Source organism: Lonchura striata, chromosome 25 (genome assembly GCF_046129695.1).
Source record: "Lonchura striata isolate bLonStr1 chromosome 25, bLonStr1.mat, whole genome shotgun sequence".
Classification (NCBI taxonomy): Eukaryota; Metazoa; Chordata; class Aves; order Passeriformes; family Estrildidae; genus Lonchura; species Lonchura striata.
This window is the reverse complement of record NC_134627.1, coordinates 8994174-9018573: the sequence shown is the minus strand read 5'-3', so window position 1 is coordinate 9018573 and position 24400 is coordinate 8994174. Positions and strand designations below refer to the sequence as shown.

Below are 24400 nucleotides of genomic sequence, written 5' to 3'. Positions count from 1 at the left end.
GGAAAGGAGGATCCCTGGGGAGATGCCAGGGAGAAGCCACAAAGGAGTGAGGAGAGCAGAGCATGGCTCAGCAGTCTCCAGCCATCACTGATGCCCCACTGCCCTGGCCTGGTGTCACCATCACTGGTGGCTTTCACAGTGTTATCCCCAACACACACAATCAGGGCTGGGGTTGCTGGGCACCCCCTTGTTCACAAGCCCCAAAGTACAGGGTGCTGGACCAGAACAGCTGGAGCAGTAGTGGGTGCCCACATCTCCATAATGAGCTGTCTCTTGACACAGGGAAGAATGACATCTTTGGGGAGCCCATCAGCCTCTACGCCCGCCCAGGGAAGTCCAACGCTGACGTGAGGGCCCTGACATACTGCGACTTGCACAAAATCCAGCGCGAGGACCTGCTGGAGGTCTTGGACATGTACCCAGCCTTCTCTGACAACTTCTGGAGCAACCTAGAGATCACCTTCAACCTACGAGATGTGAGTGCCAGGGCTGCCCCAGGGAGCAAATTTGGCAGTGCTTAAATTTGGCAAGCAGGAGGGCTGAAGCAAGGATGTCGGGAGGTGCAACAAGCCGCATTTCCCAGGGCATTCTCCAGGGAGTTATGATTCCCCCACAGCAGGACATGTCTACTTTTATGGTGTGTGATTGAACTTTGTCCTTTCCTGACTTTTTTTTTCAGAGACCTGAAATATAGACAAGAGTCAAATTCCCTACATGTCCTATCCCACTGTGGGATGTCCTGCCACTTCTCAGGGTGCTCCTTCCCTCCCCATGGCCCTCACACCCTTACCTCAGCCTCAGAGCAGCAAGGACAGCTTCAGGGATCCCTTGAGCTCTGAAACCAGTCCAGAAGGCACTGGGTGAGACAGGGCAGTGGTGAAGAGACAGAGACTTCACTTTCAGAGGCCATGGAAAGGGCTGTAGCCCCCAGGGCACGCATGGATGGGACACGACCCCCTTTCCCTGATGACCAGCCCCTCTCGTTCCTCAGGCAGACAGCGTCCCCCGCTCACCCCTCAGCGAGGAGTACGACTGCACCTACCGCCGGGCTCGCCGCCGCAAGCACTCCTCTTGCCAGCCCAACAAGCCTGGTGAGCTGCACTGCGCTGCAGAGCCCGCCTGCAGGCAGGAGAGTGGGATCACTGTTAGTTACCACCCGGGCAGCTGTCCAAAGCAGAGGTTCATGGTGCCTCTGTCCCTGCAAACCATCCTGCAGGCACCCAAGCTGCCTTCTCTCCCTCCCCTTGGGGTGCCCCAGCCCTACAGACATCCTGAGGGAATGGGGGGCTTTTATTTCATGTGTGGTACTCCCCAGACTGACCTGTTGTGCTGTCCCACAGACACAGACACGGGCATCTCTGATGCAGAGCAGTATCACACCTACTCCGAGCTCACCAACCCACAGGACCCACTGAGTAAGGACCAGTGGGACGACCTGGGCAGCAGCACCTCTCCCTGCTCCCAGGCCAGTGACGATGAGGCCAAGACCAGCAGCCCTGTGAAAGCTGAGCCCTTCCCCACCCCCAAAAAGGATGACTTTGCTCTGCCCTCGCTCAGCCTCATCACCACCAGCGCCGGCGACACAGAGGTCGGCAAGCAGGCAGCGGAGAGCAGCCAGTCCTACACAGGTACCTAGGGCTGCAGGCAGAGCTGCCAGGAGGGTGCTGAGAGATGCTTGGGTATGGTGGCCGTGCCTTGGAGCTGGACCAAGCTGCTCATGTGCATTTGAGGGGAGCCACCCTCCAAGGCCAAAGGTCTTCGCTGCCTTTTGTCCCCAGCTGGATCTGCTCTGCCCCTCCTGTGCCACTCCATGTATGTCAGGGTGGTGGCTGTCCATGTGTGTGGCTGATGGCTCTCCACATGTGTTGGGATGGTTCTCCACATGTGTTGGGATGGCTCCTGAGATGTCTCCTCTCCTTCCAGCCACTCCCCTGGACATTCCAAACATGTTCACTTTCTGGGAGGACCGGCAGCCGACGCGCCCTGCGGAGCCTCTGCAGCACATCTCGCTGGTGCACAGCTCGCAGGACGTGCCCCTGCACGGAGACTGCAGGCCAGGGCAGATCGAGTCCAGGCTGGAGCTCCTGCAGGCCCAGCTCAGCAGGTAGGCAGGGTTGGAGAGGGCCTGGAGGACTCTAGGCCATCACCTTCTGCTTTCTAGAGGTGGCTGCAGTGGGCTCTGTGTGCAGCAACACCACATCCTGACGCCTGGGACACTGCATTCCTGGGGAGGGGGTGGGAGTGCTTTGCAAAGGCAGCGGCTTCTCAAAGGACAAATCCTGACCCTGGCTGTGGCCCAGCCCCTCATCTGCTGCTGTGTCACCACCCTTGGCATCTGTCACCACCTCCAGGATCTCCCACAGTGCCACTCGAGATCTGTCACTTTGCCATGGCTTCCAAACTCAATGCAACTGCAGATACTAAATCATCCACAGGCAAAACTGGAGCCCTTTGCAGGTCCCCTCTTCCTGCTGCAAAGACCTACAAGCATCTTCTTGCTTGAGCAAATGAGCCTCATGGCCATCATTGGCCTCTAAATAAGAAAAATACATGATTTTTCAAACTGACAGAGAGTAGGCTTAGATTGATTTCTAGGAAAAAGTCCTTCCCTGTGAGGGGGTTGAGACCTGCCACAGGGTGCCCAGAGCAGCTGTGGCTGCCCCATCCCTGAAGTCTTCTATGTCAGGTTGGAAGGGGCTTGGAGCAACCTACTCTAATGGCAGGTGTCCCTGCCCATGGCTGGGGATGGAACTGGATGAGCTTTAAGATCCCTTTCAACCCCAACTGTTCTGTGATTTTTGAAGAAGGAAGAGCCCACACTGGAGGTGCAGGTTTAATGTCCCCAGGCAGCACACATGAGGGGCTGACACTGTGGGTTCTGCTGCCCTTGTTAAGCTCATTTCAGCACACACTTGAATTTAGATGTCTCTTCAGTGCACCATCCTACTGCACTGGGGACAGATCTGCCCACTCTGTCAGTGATGCTGTGACTGTGTCCTGCAAGTGGGACTGTGTTCTGCAAGTGTGGCTGTGCCCACTCCTGCAAGTGCTGCTCACATGGCAGAAAGAATAGACTTCTGCTTTACTGTTTTCTTCTGTTCCTGAGTTAAAAGTGGTTGGCACTAACCTGCCTTGCTCCATCTGTCAGAACAGGCAGCTGGCCTGGAGAATTGATCCAGATTAAAACTAACCATTGCAATCTTTTCCCCCCTCCAGGGTAATTTTAGCTTTTTTCAAATCCCTGCTCCAGATCCCAGTTTGGCTCCACATAAAATTGGGCAGAGGATGATTGAGTGTGGCAGGAGAGAGATGGCAGGATTGATCTCTCTCTGGTAGTGCCGGTTTGAAGCTCTCTAAAAACCTCAACAAGCAGCAGGGAAAGCATCACTGCCCTGGGGTAGCGGGATCGGCACCTCCTCCCAGCGCCTCCCCTGCCCAGCTGCAGGATGCAAAAGGGTTCCCTGCGCTGACGCCAGGCTGCTCTGTCCCCAGGCTGGAGTCCAGGATGTCGTCAGACATTCATATAATCCTGCAGCTCCTGCAGCGCCAGCTGTCCCAAGTGCCACCCGCGTACAGCCCCATCTCGCCGAGCTCCCACAGCCTGGCCATGTACGGCATCGTCCCGCGGAGCCTGGAGCCGCTCGGCCCCTGTGCGCCTCTGCAGGACCAGGAGATGCCGACCCAGGAGCAGGTAAGGTCAGCCCTGCTGGCTCAGCCCCCACCAGGCTCCTTCAGCCCCGAGTTCTCGCCAGGCAAGGCACAGCCAAACACTGATGGGTCCCGCCAAAGCCACGGCGTCTTGCCCTGGGAGCAGATCTGCCCAGTGCACCACTGGTTTTGGGGCACCGCTGCTATCCCCAACGCTGCCAGGCTGCCCATCAGTGGGGAAGGAAGGGGGTTTCTCTGCTCTGAGGCTTTCTCAAGTGAAAAATAACATTTTGGGGCTTGGAGCTGATGAGGCTCCAAGGTTGATGAGGAGAGAGTATGCCTACTTCGTTTTACTTTTACCATCACCCACACAATTCCTCATTTCCCACCAGAGCCCGAGCTACACGGAGGTAGAAAAGTTCCACTTGAAATCCAGGGACTCCTTGTCAAGCGGGATGCAGCTGTCGGTGTCATCCGACAAAACCATGACGGTCTACTCTGAGCAGGAGCACCCCTCGCCACCTCTCCTGAACCCAGAGCCTCCCCACCAAAGGGCACCAAGCGCCCAGGGACTCTTGAGGGGCTCTCGTTTCCCTTCCCTCCCTGAGCACTTGGAGGCATCTTCCGAGCACCAGGACATTCAGAGACACCTCTCCGACCCCGTGCTTCCTGGAAGTTAGAGACGTGGGGGCTGCAGGGCGAGTCAAGAGGAACCTCAGCTGCAGACCCGGTCAGTTGATGTTGGTTTTGACTGCAAGGGTAAAACATTGGACAATGCCATTGGCTCAGGGGTATAATTTGTAGCTATCTTCTGCCACCATGACAGGAAGTATAGAGTGGCTGGCTTCCAAGGCCAATGTTTTCCAGAGGTTCCCAATAGAGTAGATTTCATTTGCACATTAGAGTGAACCTAGAACAGCTCTTACAGCCACCATCGAGCTGGTTAGGCCACGTGGTTCCCACCACCTCCTCCTTGCCAAGGCTTCTTCTCGAGAAGGGCACAAGCCAAGCGAGCCACAGCAACCACAGGAGAGCCGATCCAGGGCTCTGGGCTGCGAGGCTGTGTTGGAATCCTTGGGAGCAGGGAACACTGTGTTGGTACAAGGCTCAGCCCAGCAGAGCCTGCAGGCACTACAGAAGGGTGGTCACCATAGGACTGTGAGATCTCCACGGTGTGGTCCAGGGGAAACTGCAGGTGGCAAGCCCAGGACAAGGACAGAGGACAGAAGTTTGTCCGACTTGATTGCCACTGAGAAGTGAAGGGCCAACATCCCCTGCCACCTCAGCCTGCTTCAGCACGAGTCCCAGAGCACTGACTTCTCCAGCAAGGCTGATCACACCTTGCAAACCCCAACACGCATCCCACAGCTCACCAGGTAACTCCAAGTCGCCACTGGCCTGGGCATAAAGCACAAAATTCAAAAGCACAATCCCAGGAAGCTGAGAAGCCCCAGACACCCCGTGTCCAGTCCTCCCTCCCAGCCTCCCTCTTTTGATAAAGGTTCAATAGGTGCTTCCTCCTGCCCACCCCTTCTCCCGGCAGACTCCGCAGCATTCCCGTAGGAGAAGCCCACGTAGCGCTGCCGCTCGCCACTCGGGTAGATGCTGTGATAGACCTAGACCGCCAGCTCCAGTATTGTATCGAGCTCCCTCTGAGAGTAGTCAAACTGTGAGCATCTCTTTCTCTGGAGTTTTAGTGTACACTTTGCTAATAAAGATGTTTTTGGCACCTAAGGTGAATTACAGCTGTGTTCGTTGGGAGCATCCATGAGTTCATCCCGGGCATCGTCACCCCAAAAAGGCTGTGGTCAAAGCCCGGTGACCTCATCCAAGGAGTGTGGGGCTATGCGCAGTCAGCTCAAGGGTGGAGCCTGCGGAGGCTTCGCCGAGCAATCCCTTCCCAAAAGGACATTTGGAAAACCTTTTCTGCGAGCCCAGGCAGCTGCATACGAGAAATGATCTCTCAACCACAACTCGGGCAGAGCCCAGAGCAGCGGTGCTTGCAGCGGGTAGCCCTGCCAGGAGCACGGCGCTGCCCAGAGCGGCCCCGCAGCGCGCCGAGCGGACACGGAGCTGCGGGGGCTGGAGCCGGGACCGCACATCCCCGACCCCGGCCGGCCGCACAGCCCGCGGCGGGTCCGGCCAGCCTCGCTGCGCCTCGAGCGGCGTGCCGGGCACAGCGAGCAGCTCCCTGGGCAGCCGGCTGCACCCCTTCTGCCAGTACGCGCCAGGGCTGCTCCCAAAAAAGCACCATAATGAACTGCTTGTTAATTAGAGATTAAGCGCGGGCCCGTCCGCCACTCGGCCGAGGCGGGGCTCGAACCCGCGACACACGAGAGCCTGAAGCGGCCCCACCCGCCTCGGGCTGGCGTGACTGACATCGCTTCCAGCCAATCGATCACCGCTAAGGGCCCAAGGTCCCGCCTCCAGTTAATGCGACCCCGGCCAGCCAACAAGATGTCGACAACGAGCGTGCCCGCCCCCCCCGGGCGGGGCCAAGCGCAGCCGTAGGTTACCCCAGCCGGAGTGCGCCCGTCCGTCTGGAGTGAAGGGCCAGACGGCCAATAGAAAGCCGAGGCGGGCTGAGCGCACAGGCAGATCGCCCAATAGGCAGCCGCCGCTCTGAGTGACAGTCGAGACGCCCAACCCGCGCGCAGTGGGCGGCGCTCCCCGCGTGGCTTCCGTTCCCGTTGTGTGAGGGGCCGCGTCCCGCACGGCCTCAGCAGCGCCGCCGCCGCTGCCGGGTCTGGGCCGGCACCGGGGCCGAGCCGTTCCCCGGGGCCGAGCCGCGCCTCCCCGCCGCCCCGAGGGCGAGCCGAGCCTTCCCCGCTCCCCGGCACCCCGGGGGCCGCGCCGTGCCCCGTCCGCTCCTGTCCCGGGGCCGCGCTGAGGCTCCCCCCGGCCCGCGCCGCCTCCCCGCTCCCTCCGGCCGGGTCCCTCCGCAGGCTGCCTGGGCCCGGCCCGCGGCCCCCCCGGCCCAGCCATGTCGCTGCACGGGAAGCGGAAGGAGATCTATAAATACGAGGCGCCCTGGACCGTGTACGCCATGAACTGGAGCGTCCGGCCCGACAAGCGGTTTCGCCTGGCGCTGGGCAGTTTCGTGGAGGAGTACAACAACAAGGTGGGCAGGGTGGGCACAGGGGCTGGGGCAGAACGAGGCTGGGGGAGCGGGGGCGCCTCACGGCCAGAGCGGTCAGGGACCCCCAATGCAGGCCTGGACCACGTCAGGCTGGTCTCTGCTAACCCGGGGTGAGGGACACAGGGAAGAGCCCTGGGGGCTGCTGGTTCTGGGATAACGCTGCTGCAGGCTTCTCGTGACCTCTGATCTTCGGAATTAACGATTGTGTTGGCTTCGATCACATAAGCACCGCGTGCTATGAGTTCTCTGTGATGTAAAGAGCTGGAAACTAAAGGTATGATATGGGTCTGGTTGCTGCTGCTATAGAAATAAAACAATTTCCCCTGGCTTGGGCATATCTGGTTGGGCATATCTGGCTTTTTGCTCAATTTGCACAAAGGAAAGTTTGTGGCCAGTACATATATATGCATATAGCTATAAAGAAGTTCCACCTCAATGTGATGAACTTCTTTCCATGGAGGGTGGCAGAGCAGTGGAACAGGTTGGTCAAGCAGCTTTTGGAGTCTCCCTTTCCTGTGACATTCCAAACCCACCTGGATGTATTCCTGTGTCACTTGATCCAGGTTACTCTGCCTAGAAAGGGGGATTGGACTGGAGAGTTCCCTTCCACTCCCTGTGATGTACAGGGTGTCTGAGACTGTGTTGGGAATGTGCTGTTCTCATGTACTTTCTTGCTGTGGAGGACTTGAGTGTGGTAACTTTTTTCATAACTATATAAACCCCTCTCAGTATTGATTCCTCAGTACTTTTCCCTGAGAACAAGGGTGTAATGAGGCATGAGATTGTATCTTCAGTGTTTCACTGCAAAGTGTGAGTGAAGAATGTCACACCAGTAACAGAGACCAGTTCATCGCTCAGAACACATGTGCAGTCACTTCTGAACACCTTCAAGGTGCTGGCCGGTATAATGAATTACTTAGAAATCAAAGAGAGATGAGAAGATGGATGAAGTTATAGAGCATCCTGAAATTCTTGTGAAACTGAAGGTTTGCCCACAGAGCTTGGTTTATATCATGTAGCTGTGTAGCCTTATCAAGGTGTTTAATGGAGATTGTGGAAAATACAGTCAGAAAGTTGTCTTGGGGACATGCCTCTGTAGAGGTTGTGCTGTACACAGCTGGCTCCTGGCACTGGAGCGCACCGACAGGCCCTGACCAGATGCTTCCCACATTTCCACATCCTCCCAAGCAGTGCCCCAGAGAGAGAGGGTTCAGGGCAGTTCTTCTGCAGGAAGGTCATTTGTTCTCTTAAGATCCTGCACTGCAAAGAAAAATTGATTGAATGCTGGAGATTAATTGGTGCAGTGGCATCTTTCTGATTGTAAAATAATCGTGAAATGTTATTTTAGGTAGTTATAAATTAGACTAAAGTTAAGGAGGTTTTCAAACTACTGTGGACTTACTTCACTGTTCCTCCAACCATATAAGAAAAAGAAGCCGTTACCAAATTCTGCATCATTTAGTTCCGTCTGATTCTTTTGTATCAAGTTAGAGATAGGTTTTTTTTAGAACTTAAGGGATGCTGATTAAAGGTGGTTCTTTACTCGCATGCACTGTTGCAAATATGCTTTATGTTGATAAGTGCTTGGATTATAATATGCTAAAATTAGGTATGGATTTTCCTATATTGAAGTGTTGGAGCGACAAATAAATATTTAGCATTCCTAGCTACTGGCATGGCAAAATCACAAAACTAGTTGAGGCTGAACACGCTGATCCTGGTTTTCTCTCTGGAAAGACTTATAGGGAGATGTAGAATGGTTCAAATTGTATCCAGACTGACAGTTACTTTCCCTTAGGCATTACCTCAGTCTTACCTGGGCTGGACCTCAGGCACTCCTTTGTGCAGCAGCATTCTTGCCTCATGTGCAGAAGGGAGAGAGAGAGGGCTCTGATGTAATTGGCATCCTAGAAATAATTCCATGTTCCATCCCCTCGTGTTCAGCCTGCACGAGAGGCTGAGTGGAGGGGTTCCGTGATGACTGTGTGTGATCAAGTCCCGAGAGAAGAGTCACAGCTCTGAACTTGCAGAGTTTCTCAAGCATTCCTGCTGCTCCCAGCAGGGCAGTGCCTGCCTCCCCCTCGCAGTCACTGCCAGCTGCTCCTGCTCTGGGCGCTGGGCAGGCCCCTGAGCTGCAGCAGCTCTGCTAGTGATAGTACAATTCCTGTTCTCCAGCCTGGCCTGCACCTACACATGGCAAAGATCAGAGCTACTGGATTGCTGAATTGCTTATCTTAAGGTCTGAGGAGGGGTTAAATGTGATTATGCAGTGCAGGAATATTTACATTAACACCAGTGAAAGGGAATCCTTTGCTCTTTGAGATTTGCTTCTGGAGAGGATGTTGATTGTTTTGTGTAGGATTATTACAATCATGTTGAGTGGCAAAAAAACATAAGCAAGGGAGAAATTATTAGAGGTCATTTGTCTTATGATCCTAACCTTGCCATAAAATCTTTTATCACCATGGACAATTTGCTTCCTTTGTAAAATCTGATGAATACTTCTGATCCCTAAAGGAGTTAGAAAGCTATTTGTCAATCACTTCAGAAGTCTGGGAGATTTTTGACTGATTTATACTAGGATATGAAGGATAGTAAGGAGTTGCTATAATAGAGAGGGCAAGACAGGCTGTGTTTCAGTTTTTGGAAGCATATTTGGCTGCATCTTTTTGTTATGAGATGGAAAGGATGGAGCTTCTCATTGTGGAGGGTGGGGCAAGGCTTTGCATTTAAGAGAATCTCTAAATGAGCTCATAAAACTGCAAATTAATTAGATTTTTAAGATCAACTGAAGTATTTGTTGATTTTCTGTTATGGGTGAAAAATATGATAAATTTCCCATTAGCTGAAATGTGTCGTTTATTAGACAAATTGCTTATCCCAGAATAAGCATAAATTTAGGATTTTTTCAGATAAACATCTTAGAAAAAGTCCATTAAGCTACTATTCCCAGGAGGAAGCTGCTGTGTGGAAAGTACTAGGAAATTCTTACTGTGAGCAGCTTACAAATTAATTGCAGTGAGTTGTCCCCATAATGTTTGTGTTTGAGCAGCATTTTACACAGTGGGACTTTCATCCTGTTTGGGTCCCATAGTCACTGCAGGTTAAACAAGTCCTCCCAGCACCTTTTGTTCTCTGCACACTTCCTGACATATCAGTATTTTTTTAATAACATCATGTCTGGGACTCCAAGCATTACTTCAGGTGTTGTCATGACCAGGCTGTGTGGAGATAACTTCTTGTTTGCTCTGTTTTGCATCAGTCTCACAATGGGGCAAGTCTAGCCCTTCCCCCTGACACATCATTGTGCAAATATTCTAATTTGGAATTCAGTTACCTAGAGTCTTTCAGCAGACGTGCTTTCTTGGTCTGTTCACACAAAACATTTGAATAATTATGTAACCGTTTTAGCTCTTCTATGTTTTTTTTTTTAAGTTTGAATTCTGTTTTACTTTCTCCCTCTCTGATGTGTTTAATTTATGAATTCTTCATGCACTTGTGACAGGACATTTTGGGTTATGTGGTGCTGAAAAAGCTTGCCAGCTACCTGACATGATCCATCACAATCTGCACGGTTATGGCCAAGAATTCCATAAAATGCACTTTAATTGTGCAAACTACAGCTTGTTCTGCTCTCTGAAGATGACATTGTCAGCATTAGTTCAGTTAAGGATGAATTAGAATAATGTTTGTGCAGTTTAAGGCTGTGATTTAAACTGGCCTTTGTGATGTGGAAAAGAGAAGGGTGGTCTTTAATCCTTTAGGATTGGATTCAGTTCATTTGGGATCATCTCTTCAAATCAAAGCACTGTGTGATTATGGATATTCTCTTTACTTCTATGCCCCTGAGCGCTTTAACGATTTCTCATTTCATTGACATGATGATCCTTTTTTGTTGTCCTTGAGGTGACAGAAAATGTCCTGAAACACACTCAGTCTTAATGCTGTCAGTAGAAATTAGTATTTTGATAAAATGCTTTCTTTTAAATATGGTTTCTCACAGGTGCAGCTTGTTGGTTTGGATGAAGAGAGCTCAGAATTCATTTGCAGGAACACCTTTGATCACCCCTACCCCACCACAAAGCTGATGTGGATCCCAGACACCAAGGGAGTCTACCCAGACCTGTTGGCCACCAGTGGTGACTACCTGCGAGTGTGGAGAGTGAGTAAATCCTCCCTAGGAAAAGATGAATCGTGAACTGAATTGTGTTATATATTGATCTCCTTTTCACTCAAGATTTTCTTGACTGCAGTAATGTGACTATGAAGACTATAAGAGAAGCAGAATGATCATGGCAGTTGCTGTTTTAATCAGCTTATTGAAAATGGAGCTGGTGGCTGTGTTTTCCAGAGCTTTAGGATGTAAAGCTGAGAGGAAAGAAACCTAGGATTAACTCCTAATGTTTTGTGCCAGGGAAACAAGTCTGGTGATGTTGCTTTTTAAATCAGATGTTTTATTTTCTCTGAAGGTGGGTGAAACTGAGACCCGGCTGGAGTGTTTGCTGAACAACAACAAGAACTCAGATTTCTGTGCTCCACTGACATCATTTGACTGGAATGAAGTGGATCCTTACCTGTTAGGTGGGACTGACAAAATGCTGTGGTTTTGGCACACTTTCTAATTGAATCTGATGAAGTCTGGACTGTAACTGCTGTTGTGTCACTGCATGTCAGCTGGTAGATATGATAATTAATCACAGGCTGCTGCATCATAGAAATTGCTGTTGTTTTACATTAAACAATGAAAACAATCATCTCATGGGGACTTTCCTTTTCATTGAAAGGTGCCCTGTTCATGCAGATTGGGTCACTCAGGTTGGGCTAGGAACATTTGGGGATAGGGAGTCTTTGGCCTTCAGGGCCGGTGAGCTGTTGTTGCAGCTCTGAGTAAGGATGTCCATCCACTCTGTGACTTATTTCAGAGTGTTCTGGAGTGGATTTAAAACTGTGCACTGAGCTGTGTATTTTGTGAAGCCATTTCAGCAGCAGGAGGAGAGCCAAGAGTCCTTAATTCAGTTGGAGGAGGGGGCTGAACACTTAAGGTTTAATTATAGCCTGTGGGACAAATTGTGAATCCAGGATGACTGATGCAGAGGTTTGTTTCCCAGAAGAGAACAACCATTTATGTCAGGGGGATTTGCTCAGAGATTAACAGTGATAATATGTCCTAGTAATTATTTACTGCATTATTTATTTTTTGTGTGTTACATGTCTCATCTCTTAAGAGGTTTACTGCTAACCCCACCTTCAGCCCACATCAGCAATCAATTAATAATAACACACCATCAAACACTGATTGAATTTGGGGTTCGGCATACACAAGAGATGTACAGGATGGGAAAGCTGATCTCAGAGTTGCATCAGGCTTCGGAATAGATTGAAGCAGACATGAGCTATTTACACTTTATTCCTGTGTGGAAGGCTATTTCTGCAGCTAAAAGGTTCGGGTCATTTAAATGCATGGAAGACTGCTGTCTGTTTGACATTCTTGATTTGAGTTCTGTGCTGTTCTCATGGCTATTTTGATCTGTAGATGTTGGGGGATGTTACATTAAGCCAGGAGGTAATAAAATCCTTTGTGACTATATTAATTTTGCTAATAGAAGTGGTTTTGTTTCAGGTACCTCTAGTATTGACACAACCTGCACCATTTGGGGTCTGGAGACAGGACAGGTTCTGGGAAGAGTAAATTTGGTGTCTGGCCACGTGAAGACCCAGCTTATTGCACATGACAAAGAGGTGATGGGGGGTTTTGATTGTTTACATTGTATCTTTTAAAAGCAGTAGAAAAGAAACAGAACTTTTCCTTTTTTTTTCTTCTTGAGCAATTTAATGATTTAAAAAGATAATTTATGTAAGTTTGTATACATTTTTCTAAAACTATATACAGTTTTGAGTACCTAAATACTTCTGGCTGTTGAAACAATTCTTTTTACTTATCATAGACCCTTGACTTCCAAACATACTTGTTTTAACAGATTGTGCTCCAAAATATTGTAGAAAAATAAGGTAAAACATCAAATTAGGTCTTAAATCAGTTTCATATCAAAGTCAATAAACAGCCTGCAAAATTATTTCATTTTAACATTTTACTTCTCAACAACTAATGTAAAAAACCCCAAGTCTGGGAAACAGATACGTTTTCATTTCAGTGAGTGATACTAAATCTCCATAAGTGTGTATTTCCTCCTTTTGGTGAGTGGCTAAGCAGTTGCAGGGAGCACAAAGTGCTGGGAGGCCGTGGCGTGTGCACAGCCCCCAGCCTGTGCCAGCCGTGCTGTGCTGTGCCATGCCAGCCGTGCCATGCCGTGCCATGCCAGCTGTGCCGTGCCGTGCCAGCTGTGCCGTGCTGTGCCATGCCAGCCGTGCCGTGCCAGCCGTGCCGTGCTGTGTGGCAGGTGTACGACATCGCCTTCAGCCGTGCGGGCGGCGGCAGGGACATGTTTGCCTCGGTGGGCGCCGACGGCTCGGTGAGGATGTTTGACCTGCGGCACCTGGAGCACAGCACCATCATCTACGAGGACCCCCAGCACCACCCGCTGCTGCGGCTCTGCTGGAACAAGCAGGACCCCAACTATCTCGCCACAATGGCCATGGACGGCATGGAGGTGAGGCAGCAGCACCTCTCCCCTAGATGCTGATGATGATTTTCTGGGGCAGGTGGTTTGATACTCATTTACACCCCGGTATTTACAGTAAGGGGGCACTGTCAGTACCCAAAGTTTGATTAAGGACCAGTTCTTAGTGTACTGAGAAGTTAAAGAAGTGACTTTGGCGTTATAGATTTGAGCTTTATGGCTTGTATATATTTCAGCTGATTTTTAAGAGGAGTCTGTGAGCAGTTGGGTAATAATTTTCACATAATATCTTACTTGTAGCTGTTTGAGTCACTTTGTTCTTTTGCAGTCCAGTTTTAGTTTGTTAGCAAGGCTGCTTCAGGGAAGCACATATTGTTTGCCACTGTGGCCTGACTCACAAGACCTCTCTGAAGTCTGACTTCTTTTGAGACACGTGGCACACTGACCAACTGGAAGCTTTCTTTAGGAGCAGGGCTTGCTTACCTACCACATCCTTTAGGAAAGAGCCATGTTTATAGCTTTACCTCAAAATATTTTGTATTTTGAATAAATGTTTTAAAATGCAGTTTATTAATGTAGCTGTTTTTTTTCTGAAGGTTGTGATTCTAGATGTCAGAGTTCCCTGCACCCCTGTTGCCAGGTTAAACAACCACAGAGCATGTGTAAATGGAATTGCCTGGGCACCTCACTCTTCCTGCCACATCTGTACAGCAGGTAAGTGTGACCTACAGGGGAATCTCGGAGTCTTCCACTGCATTTGCAAAATCCTCTTTATCCTGAAGTTTATGCAATTCTCTGCCTGCCTATTGCTAAAGAATACTTGCAATTTAGAAGCTATTTATTAGGTGACCTTCCTAAAATGTTACAGAAATAGACACCTATTAGAGTTTATTGTGTGGAAGTGGTGAGCCCAGTACTCAAACTGTGCATTGGCTCTGGCTAAGCTCCTGTTATTTTAATGCTCCTTAGCTTTTTTGTAATGCAGTTCTTAAACGTTTTCTGCTATGTGTTCCACTGGTCATTCGCTTATCAGCTGTGTCTAGGATATTGTATAATGATCCAAGGAGCATAATTGTGTTGTTGTATCCGCTTGAATATGGATCAGCCATGTCTTACCTGTCTCCTCAGGCTACAGCCTGTAGTAGGCACGTATGGAGAAACTGTTCCACCCTGACTGTACTTGCATTTGTTGTCTGTGTGCAGCGGATGATCACCAGGCTCTCATCTGGGACATCCAGCAAATGCCTCGTGCCATTGAGGACCCCATCCTGGCCTACACAGCCGAGGGAGAGATCAACAATGTACAGTGGGCATCCACCCAGCCAGACTGGATAGCCATCTGCTACAACAACTGCCTGGAGATCCTCAGAGTCTAACTTTGCAGCCTCGTGCACAGCGAGACAGGGCTGAGTCGTTCCCCCTCCCCTCTAAAGTAAGAACATCACCAGTCAAGTGGCCAGTATCTGTTGTTGCTTTGCATCTACTGTTACAAGAAACTCTTACAAAAATCGATGGCAGGGGTCTCCTGTCTCTCAAGACTCTAAAATGCAGAGACGTGCTGAGCCTCTTGGAACTTCTGGGTTCTGGTTTTCTTGTGAAATTCTTTTTCCCTCAGTAAAAGTTCTGTATATTTGTTTGTTGACTGTATTAATAAGCTTGCAGGCTTTTAAGTTGCTGCATATGTCCATGTGTTTGTCAGCCAGCTGAGGCAGCACATCCACCAGTTTAATAGATGCAGGTGCAAAACAAGGTGGGGGGGGAAAGACAATGTTGTTAACGGCCACCTTGGCAGGAATCTTTATCATTCCTGTTCTTGCTGCCTCTAAACTGTTTAAATGTTTGTATGTTTTTTATATATTGGGCTAACTTTCTACTGAGTAAGGTTTTTCTCCCTAATTCTTACTTTTGATATGTGATCCACTTCCATATGTCCAAAGCAGGACCTGTTCATGGATACAAACCACAGTAACACTGCAGGCTCTCTGGCAGTAAAGGCCTGCCAGAATTAACTGTTGCCTTGGCTCCCTGTATCTGGTAACCTGGGCAGAATTTTCTGGTGCTGTGAAGTACAAGTACTTGTTGCACAATTTCTTTACACTTTTCTGATGATCAAGGCAGTTGTTACTATGGTAGGTCTTATTTTTAAATTTGAACTGAGTTTGTGTGTATCCTGCAGTCGTGTTAGCAAACAGAGCAGTGATAGGTTGAGAAAGATCCATGCATGACGTGAGCTCCCAGGAGGTAAACAATTCCTGAAAAAATGTATTTGTAATGGGCTTGGGATTGACATTTCCAATCAAATTATTTCCCCTTGGAAGACTTACCTTATCTAAACCAAAATAAAATGGTTTCACACTTTGTAGCTTGCTTGATTGGCAAATAATATGAGCAAGATTTTGTGGTTAGGCTGTACTTCGGAGGTAGTGTTTGACCTGTGTTCCTGGGAGGTCTCGAAGGGAGTGCAAAGCAATCTTTTTGTGAAGCGTGTTTGCTTTATACTGCCAGGTCTTGATGAATGAACAAGAAAAGTCAGAAAAGCTGCTCTGCTATCCAAAAGAAAGCTGTTTTTTTGAAAGAAATTACTCTCTAATGTGATGCACAAAGGTGCATCTGGAAGGAAAGAAGCTGTGCCATTTGTCTTCCTCCTGACTTTGGGGGATGTGCCAGAGGGCTTCTGTTTGGAGCTCTACAATAATACTGTTCAATGAAAGCTGACTGGGTTAGGCGAGATAAAAATTCTTGTTGGAGTCTTACTGTAACACAGGTCCTGTGCTGAAGCCTCTGCAGTGCTCTCTGATGAAGACATGACAGCCAGAGCTGGTCTGGAAGGATGTGCAGCCCAGTTTCTATGTAAATGCCAGAAACCATCAAAATTCTTTCCACCTAATGAGTATTCACCTGCAACTGGAGGCAGATTATAAATAGTAGGACACTGGCAAACTTGCATCTTGTCAGTTTATGCAGGAAAGGCAATTTGGGAAAGCAATTGCTGTGGAACACTGAAGCTGACACTGAGAACAATGTCAAATACAGAACAGAATCTGCAAAGTTTTGTCATTCTAGACATAGAGAAATTCTCTTCTGCAGGCTGCTTCTCACCATGGAGCTCAGGAAAACATTGCCTCAGGAATTTGATAGGAATTCATTAGGGGCAGCTGTATTCCATAACTCCTTTTGATAGCAGAGAACCAAGAGACTAACACTGTTCAAGCTGATGTTTTGTCAGTGTGTTCAGTTGTGGGATTTCTGACAAAGCTTGATTTGACTTGAAGGTCAATTTTTCCTATTAGCAGCAGTACTGAGAGTGGTGTCTTCCACAGACAGGTTTTAGCTAGATGTCAGAGCAGTGTTAGCCAAACAGTCACTTTTTACAGTATCACTTCATCTGAAACTGGAAAAAACTTATGTAGAATGAAGCAAAAATTGGTGTTTTCTTTGCAGGAGCAGCTAATGGCATTCACAGCTTTAGGAGTCATCTGAAATACATTCACAGGCTTGTCATGCTCTGTTTAATTACAAATGGCAGGCAAAACGTGCTGTTACTAAGAGGGAACTACCTGCAATGTTAGTACTTTCCTTGTCCCCTTTTTGCTTCAAAGTTCATTCCTGTACAGGTGGCATGAGTCAAAGATGAATGCTAAGATGATGAGAAGAGAGCTTGTATTAAGGAACTCATGGTCTGAATAGCCAGGTAGATTTTGCCTCTGTTGATGATGTAAATCTTGTTAGTGAGGTGAAAACCTGCTGTTAGCAAGTGGAGTGTTGAATTAGTGTGTAGTGTGCCAACTCTGTAAACTTTCTAAATGAGGAGGGCTATGGTAGCTTGCATCTATGGGAATTGTACTTGTGTGTGCAGGGATTTAAAAGGCAAGGATTTGAGTGCTTTGACAATCTATTTAGAAAGAAAACACAGTGGTTTCAAATCATATGAAAGGAGACTGCTAAAACAGGTTGTTTCTTATGAAACCTTGAAATTTATTTAACAGGGGAGGCATTGCCTCTCGTAAGTCAGAATTAATAATCCTTTCAAAACTTAGCGGTAATTAGTCTACTGAATGTTCTGGATAATAGTGAAAAGCTCTGTTTTTGCCTCGTGGTGCAATGAGAAGTCTCAAGTGTAGATCATAGCCTACCAGAGACCAGGTCAGGGGAGGAGTCTGATGTACAAAATTCACAGATGTTCTCATGCTTGTTGTCAATGGAAATAAGGAACTGAGTGTGTCTGTTTTGTTGTCTTGCAGATGGCACTTTAACAAGTATCTTTTTGGTAAGATTAGGAGGAGATTTATCTTTTCCTCAGCCCTTGTAGGGTAGGCATTTGTCTGTGTTGTGTAGAAAATGTTAAATAATGACCATCACCAAAATCCTAAACTGGGGACATAGTGGACCCTCACTTGTTTTTACTGAAAGCAAAAAATATGGGCACTTGACAAGGCTGTAAATGTTAAACTGAAGCTTCGTGTTCTGAAACGGACCCTGTCCTGTAAGGCCAACCCAAAGGATGTTCTGCTGTGTGTCCCCCAGAGTCCTTTCTGTTTAGGAACTTAGTGGTGTTTGGGAATCCTCTTCTTTACCATCGGAACATGATGATGACAGTGCCAAGTTGGTTCTTAGAGATGTGCCTGGAGTCTTTGGATAGCTTGAATTTTGTGAGAGGAACTGCAGCTGCTGCCTGTAAATTCAGGCAGCCTGAAACCTTGAACTGACCAGCTGGTTAGTGGTGTTTTAACTCTTTCCTGACACACTGGAAACAGTGGACAGCAGCACAGCCAAGCTCTGGGCTCAGCAGACTCTACTGTTTCAGTCCCATCAAAGTACTAAAGGGCTGAGTTTTCCCAATGCTCATAGCAAAGTGGTCCCACCACCTCAAATGTGTGCTGTTATCCTGTCAGGTAACACAAATTCTCTCTAACACGTTTCCTGCTTTCTGCTCTCAGACCAGTATTTCAGAGCAAGCCTGTACCTACTGTTCTGTGGGCATGGAAAGCAATGAGCAAGTCACTGTCAAGTCTGTCCCAGTTCCTCTTGATCTTTGCAGGGAATCCAGGGAATTAATTGTATGTGGCACTTAAAGAGCACTTTCTGATGCAGCTGTACTTTCCCTGCTTACCCAAGAAGTCAGAAATGTTTCATTCTTGAGGGTATTGAGGAAAGTTTAGAATGGCCCTGACTTGGTTTGTTTTCTGGAAGAGATCTCCAGAACTTCCAATCAGCACCTTTCACCAGCAGTAAAAAGAACAGTAATTAGAAATGCAGCTAAATACCAGTCACTGAAGGCTCATCTGTTGACTCATGGCAGACATCAGATGTGAAGGGACCTGTGAGAGTTGCTGCTGCCTGTTTCATTTGACAAGTGTGTCTGCCAAGGACCTCAGTGGCCTTTTGTGCAGCCTCTAATACTTGGCATCATGCGAGAATTTCCACAGTCATAAAAATACTTAAAATTATCTCAGTGGCTCCCATCAAGCTTATTTCTTTATAGGAAATCTAACAAAATTAAGGAAAAAAAGCTATTTCCTAAAGAAATATTATGGCCATGTGCAGCCTGTGGTCCAGCTCCCGTTCCTTGGAGTTTGCTTTCCATGTGCAACACATGCAACTCCAAACCCTTCTTCGTGCTGAGGGTGGCTCTGTGGAATCTTAGCAAGGCAGAAAGGCAAGAACCAGAGCAGGACAGAGTCCCAGTGCAGCTGGAAAAAGGTATGTTGCTTTTTTTGACAACTTGGGAAATAGGAATTATGAAATCTACTATTTAAAAATATCTTTTTTTTAACCCTTGGGTTGCTAGCAGTGTAAAATGTAATTTAAATCCATTGCGCCGAAGCATTTTTGTTACCAGTAGCTGGGTAGGAGATACTACTTTTAGGTGTGTTTTCCCTTCTGCTCTCCCCATTCACAGTCCCGTTGTGGTAATTTCCTGAAGGTGTAATCTTTGTAGCATGATTGTACAAACATCCATATGAGATTCCTGACTTCTTGTTCTCACTAGAGTATGTTAAAGCAATAGTAATTTTACTTCTGTCCTTTTCTCCACCTGCAACTTCGCTACTATTCTGTCCTAGAGGAGTCCCAGTATCCTGCTATTCAACAGATATATATTGTTGACATGGATAACTGCAGTGTCCCTATATTCCTTTATTTTTATGGAGAAATATAAAAGGGTTTGTTACAATGGATTTTAACACCTGAGTCATGGAACCATATAGTTGAAACTGTAAATTTTAAGGCAATTTTCTGAACTTGCTTGAAAGTGGAATGTTGCATCCTTTTATGCTATTTCCTGCTTCCTATGTAGTTTTATTCAGATTTTTTAACCTTCTTTCTAAGTTTCGGCCTCCTGTGTATTAGGTACAGTATTTTCTGCCTTTCATACTTTGTAATAAAAACGGAACATTTGTAGATTGACTGCAGTTCCCTGTGTGATGAGTGAAAACCTGGGGGGAGCAGGGAGCTACAAATGAACTTCATTTCTGCTGTGTGCAGTTAGGTGCTGTAAGAAGAGGTGGATTGCTTTGCCTTGCCTCTGCAAAGCTGGTGAAGTATATTGATCCCTTGTCCTACAAATACCCAAACAAACTTGATAATTCCAGCTACTCTTAAGTTGCAAGTTTCCCCAAATAAATTATTAGTAACCCAGTCACAACAGAACTACAACAAAAAATGCAGCTGTACATTAAATATTGGCTTTCTTAAAAGCCTTCTGCAGGGTCTGTGTATTCCAGTGTTGTTTCTGCACGTGTTTTCCAACACTTTGCTTGTTCCCGGCACAAAAAAAATGGGAATTATCTGCTGTGTGGTTTTGTTTTTAAGACGAGGGGAAGAGAGACTTTGTTTTTTTTGTTTGTTTGTTTGTTTTTTGGGGTTTTTTTTTTTAGAATTCAAATAATCAGTCTCTGAGGGATTTTTAATATAGGCAAAGTGAAAATGAAGCAATTGGGCACTTCTGTAGCTTTAAGTCTCTCCTGGGCAGGGTGACCTCTCTTAAAGGGTATTTTTTCCACACACTCAGTCACTGCTGTTGTGTCCGGAATTGGGGCCAAGAGGAGAATTGTGTGGCAGAGCTTGGAAATTTGTACCTTAGGCCTTGGCAAGCAGGACTGATGACTTCCTTAAGTATTTAGATTAAATCTAGTTCAACTGAACGGTTGGATTTCTTTCTAATTCTTTGTGTACTGGCTTTGAAATAAAAGCTTACTAAGCTTCATGGCCACAGTGGCAAGAGTGTCTGCAGATGCTGCAGTGGTTTTTAAGCTATATATGGACTTTGTGTTAGTAACTCCTGCTCAGAAAAAATACTTTTTTCCCAAGAAGTGTTTGTCTTTCACCCTAGAAATGTATTTGCATCCTCACAGATTATTTTTGTCCCTGGATTTGTGTTTTGGAATACTCCAGAGAAACTTTCTCACCTGCCACTATGGTGGAAGGAGGTAGCTTGTGCAAATTGGAGCAGAGCAAAAAGTGGTGGACTGGTGGATAATGGGTGAAGCAGGTTGCCTGTCAGTGTGGCAAAACAAGTGCCATAAAATGATGTAGAGGAACGTAGGTGGAAAAAGACAAATATTATGGAACAACCAACATCTGGCACAGCTGTCTTGCTCTGTGACCGTGGGAAAGTCCCTGCTCTGGTAAACAAGCTGTAAGTGGCAAGCACATAATTAATCAGTAATCAGTAAAGGGCTCGAAAATACTTGAAAGAAGCCCTCCGTGGTAACACAATGCACAGCAATAGCTGTAGAAAAAAAGTGATCTCTGAGATTATTCTGGGGCCTGTGACTGGGAGAAGCATTTAATTTAGAGCTTTTTCACTCGTGCTGTTTTAGAAACAGTCCAGACTGTCAGCTCAGAGGAAGTAATGATCTAAAAGCATATAATATTTTTAACGTTCTTCCTCCCCTTCCTTCTCTGATTTTGCCATTCCAAAGGCAGAGCAGCTTCTGGTTTTTAAGCAGCTTCAGAGCCCCCTCTGCTGGAATGCTGCTGGCAGCCAGGCCCAGCCGTGGCAGCAGGAAGCTCCGGGGCACACCTGCTTCTCCCGGCCGAGAACGGCTGCTGCAGGCGTTTTACAGGAGTTCCAGGTGATTCATGTCTCTGCTGGGGGGGGAGATGCATCTGGGCCCATATATATCCTGCCATGCTGTCCTACAGCTGGGTAATGGTGATGGTGTTCCATCCTCTTTGTTTTCAAAGCTGAGAACACAACAAGAAACTTTTAGGAGAGACAAGAACTGCCTGGGATTAATGAGATTACTCTTACATCTGCTGAAAACAGTGCAAGACCCTTTCTTGCATCCTTTGAAGATCGGATCCCTCATCCCTGGCAGTGTCCCAGGCCAGGCTGGACAGGGCTTGGAGCAACCTGGGGACAGTGAAAGATGTCCCTGCCGTGGCAGGGGGTGGCATGGATGGGCTTTAAGGTCCTTCCAACCCAAACCATTGAAGGATTCTCCAGTTCTGTTTACAGAGTTTCTCCTCCTTGCTCCCTTCTGTGGCTGTGGAGTCCAAGATGTAGAATAAGGAAGTTTTGGCATGGGACAAGCAGGCTCAGCCTGGAGCCTGCTCAGCTCCCCAGGAAGGATGTGTCTACCTAAACAAGAAGGGAAGCAGGAAGGAAAGAAGAAACAGCACATCTGATAGCAAGGAAAAGGGGCTCTTTGAGTCAGGTATGCTTCAGAAAATGCCCCAAAGGTCTACTCCAGATTTCCTGTGTAACTTCTAACAAGTCGCTGACTTTCTGTACAATGCCCTTAAGTCCCTAAAATAGGGATTGCACTTCCTTTTCTTAGTTGATGCTGTGTGACAGCATTGAACTATTAGGCCTTATAAAGTTCTTTTAAAACAAATGGGCTGACTGGGAACACAGAGTCACAGACTGGAGAGTCTTTGTGAATATCTTTACTGATGGTTTTATATTAAATGGCATCAGACAATCTGAATAAATTCAAGAATTAAGTGTGTTCTGCAGGTGCTGTTTACAGGAGTGAAGCTTCTCTGCTGAAAGCTGCAGCTTTGGAAGGATGTGGACAATTCAGGTGGAAAACCACGGAATATCAACTACTGTAAAACAACCTGATCCTCATCAGGAACTGCAATGGCAGGACAAAAAGAACTGGGTTCAGACTGATAGAGAGAAGGATTCAATGGGATATTTCCTCTCTGTGGGGGTGGGCAGGCCCTGGCACAGTTGCCCAGAGCAGCCCCTGGATCCCTGGCAGTGCACAAGGCCAGGCTGGATGGGGCTTGGAGCAGCCTGGGACAGTGGAAGGTGTCCCTGCCATGCCAGGGTGGCACTGGGGGGTCTTTAAGGCCCGTTCCAACCCAAACCCTTCTGGGGTTCTGTGATTATGCACAAAACCAGTACAGTATTAAGTACACAGTAAAAGTCAGAAAGGAATTATTTTTTTTTCTCAAGTTACACAAAAAAGGGGCGCTGATTCTGGTAGAAATTTGGATTCCAGTTCAGGAAAGATTTAGCAGCTTGGTGAGGGGAAAAAAAAAGGTGTGAGGGTCTGTAGTGGTCAAAAAAAGTCCTGATGGCACTTGCATGTAGATAGTGATGCGAGAATGTCTGTAAAATGGGGAAACCACAAATCAAGAAATAAAATTGTTAGTTTACACATTAGGCTTGACAGGTGGGTGAAGTGATGAGCTGTTAAGGACAAATCATTCTATTTTCAATTTGGTAAAAGATGCGGGGAAGCTTCAGTGAAATGCAGATGCCCTGGGCAGTTGGAGGTGGGAAGAGCGAGTTCCACCAGAGTGTGTCTTCTCCCATCTGCCAGGAGCTTCTGGCTCCTGTCACAAGCTGCCACTTGCCACTCTACTATCTTTTGGACTTGGGAAAGCAAGTTTCTGCACAAAGGACATGGAATCATTCTCATTTAGCAGGCCAAGCTAGGCAAAAATAGCAAATGGTGAGGTGATGATGGACTGGTTTAAAATCAGGGCTGGTGCAGTGGGGAATTGATACTAAATTTCTGCCTCCCGGGGTATGGGTGGGCTCTTCCCTCTCTTAGAAAAGCCTTTTTATAATGATCCTGGCACAAAGAGCCAGCATTAAAATCAAATTTGGTGATGAACAAAAGTGGGAGGCTTCAGTAATATGAGGGAACTGAGTATCTTGGAGATTGGATGACTGAAGAGTGAGAAATAGAGATGAGATTAAATGTGGCAGCAGAGAGTGCAAGGATGTGAATTTAGGGACAAGGAGGAGACTGTGGAGGATACCAAGAGTATTTTATTGGAAATTAGTAAGGAAAGGAAACTGAGATTTAGTGGTTGATAAAAGATAGTGATAAGCCATCATGAAGCTGTGAAACAGCATGTCAAAAAGTGGTTCCAAGATCAATAATGATGCTGTTGAATGAGAGAGAAATTCAAACTGGAACAGGGACAAAAAGCTACCAGCTTGATACCACAAATACAAGGCTTGTATTAAGAAGGGAAAGTGGCTGTGTCTGTGGATCCCTTTTCCTATTTCCGTGTCTACCTGGTATGATACTCTAAGAGCTTTTTACTACTTCGACAGTGAAAATAAATAAAAATTTTAAATTACATTACAGATAATGTTGTCATGTTTTGACTAAGTCCCAAATTCCTCCTGATGTGTAGGTTCAGATTCCTGCACTTGATCACACTTTTGAGCAATTTCCCTTTCCAGCCTAGTTTTCTTCTCCGGGTTCCGTGACCCCTTTGACATTGCTGCTGTGCCGTTTGTGAGCAGAGCCCTGCCAGGCGTTTGGCAGATTGAGAAGCAGCAGCTGAAACATCTGCTCCAGGTGGGTTTCCCAGCAGCAGGGCGGCCCTGACCACAACAGGGAGTCGGGTTGGGCTTCTTTTCAAAACAACAAACCCCTTCTGCCGTTCCTTCGTGGGAAGGACACTGAAAATTCCATCCTGCAGGTGGGACAGACACAAGCTGGGAGGGGGCAGGCTGGGGGTTGCTTTAAAAGATTTGATTCATTTAAACACAGCCTGTGGCAGAGGGGAGAACGAGATGATCTTTAAGGTCCCTTCCAAGCCAAAACATTCACGATTC

At 47.4% G+C, this 24400-nt stretch overlaps 2 protein-coding genes across 2 annotated transcripts in view; both read left to right on the top strand.

Annotated features, from left to right (window-relative positions):
- Window positions 1-5382, top strand: part of KCNH6 (potassium voltage-gated channel subfamily H member 6) — a 31416-nt gene extending 26034 nt beyond the window's left edge. Inside the window, exons 9-14 of the mRNA XM_021538557.2 lie at window positions 283-476; window positions 992-1091; window positions 1341-1628; window positions 1924-2104; window positions 3493-3691; window positions 4041-5382. Coding sequence (XP_021394232.2) covers window positions 283-476; window positions 992-1091; window positions 1341-1628; window positions 1924-2104; window positions 3493-3691; window positions 4041-4328 — 1250 coding nt within the window. The 3' untranslated portion in view covers window positions 4329-5382. The remainder of the gene's footprint in view (window positions 1-282; window positions 477-991; window positions 1092-1340; window positions 1629-1923; window positions 2105-3492; window positions 3692-4040) is intronic.
- A 1161-nt stretch (window positions 5383-6543) lies between these two features.
- DCAF7 (DDB1 and CUL4 associated factor 7) lies at window positions 6544-19770 on the top strand. The gene is made up of 7 exons (XM_021538556.2): window positions 6544-6769; window positions 10791-10949; window positions 11257-11368; window positions 12408-12526; window positions 13186-13395; window positions 13962-14079; window positions 14569-19770. The coding sequence occupies exons 1-7, from the start codon at window positions 6632-6634 to the stop codon at window positions 14739-14741; spliced, it is 1029 nt and encodes a 342-aa protein (XP_021394231.1). The 5' UTR covers window positions 6544-6631; the 3' UTR covers window positions 14742-19770.
- Window positions 19771-24400: the final 4630 nt, after the last annotated feature.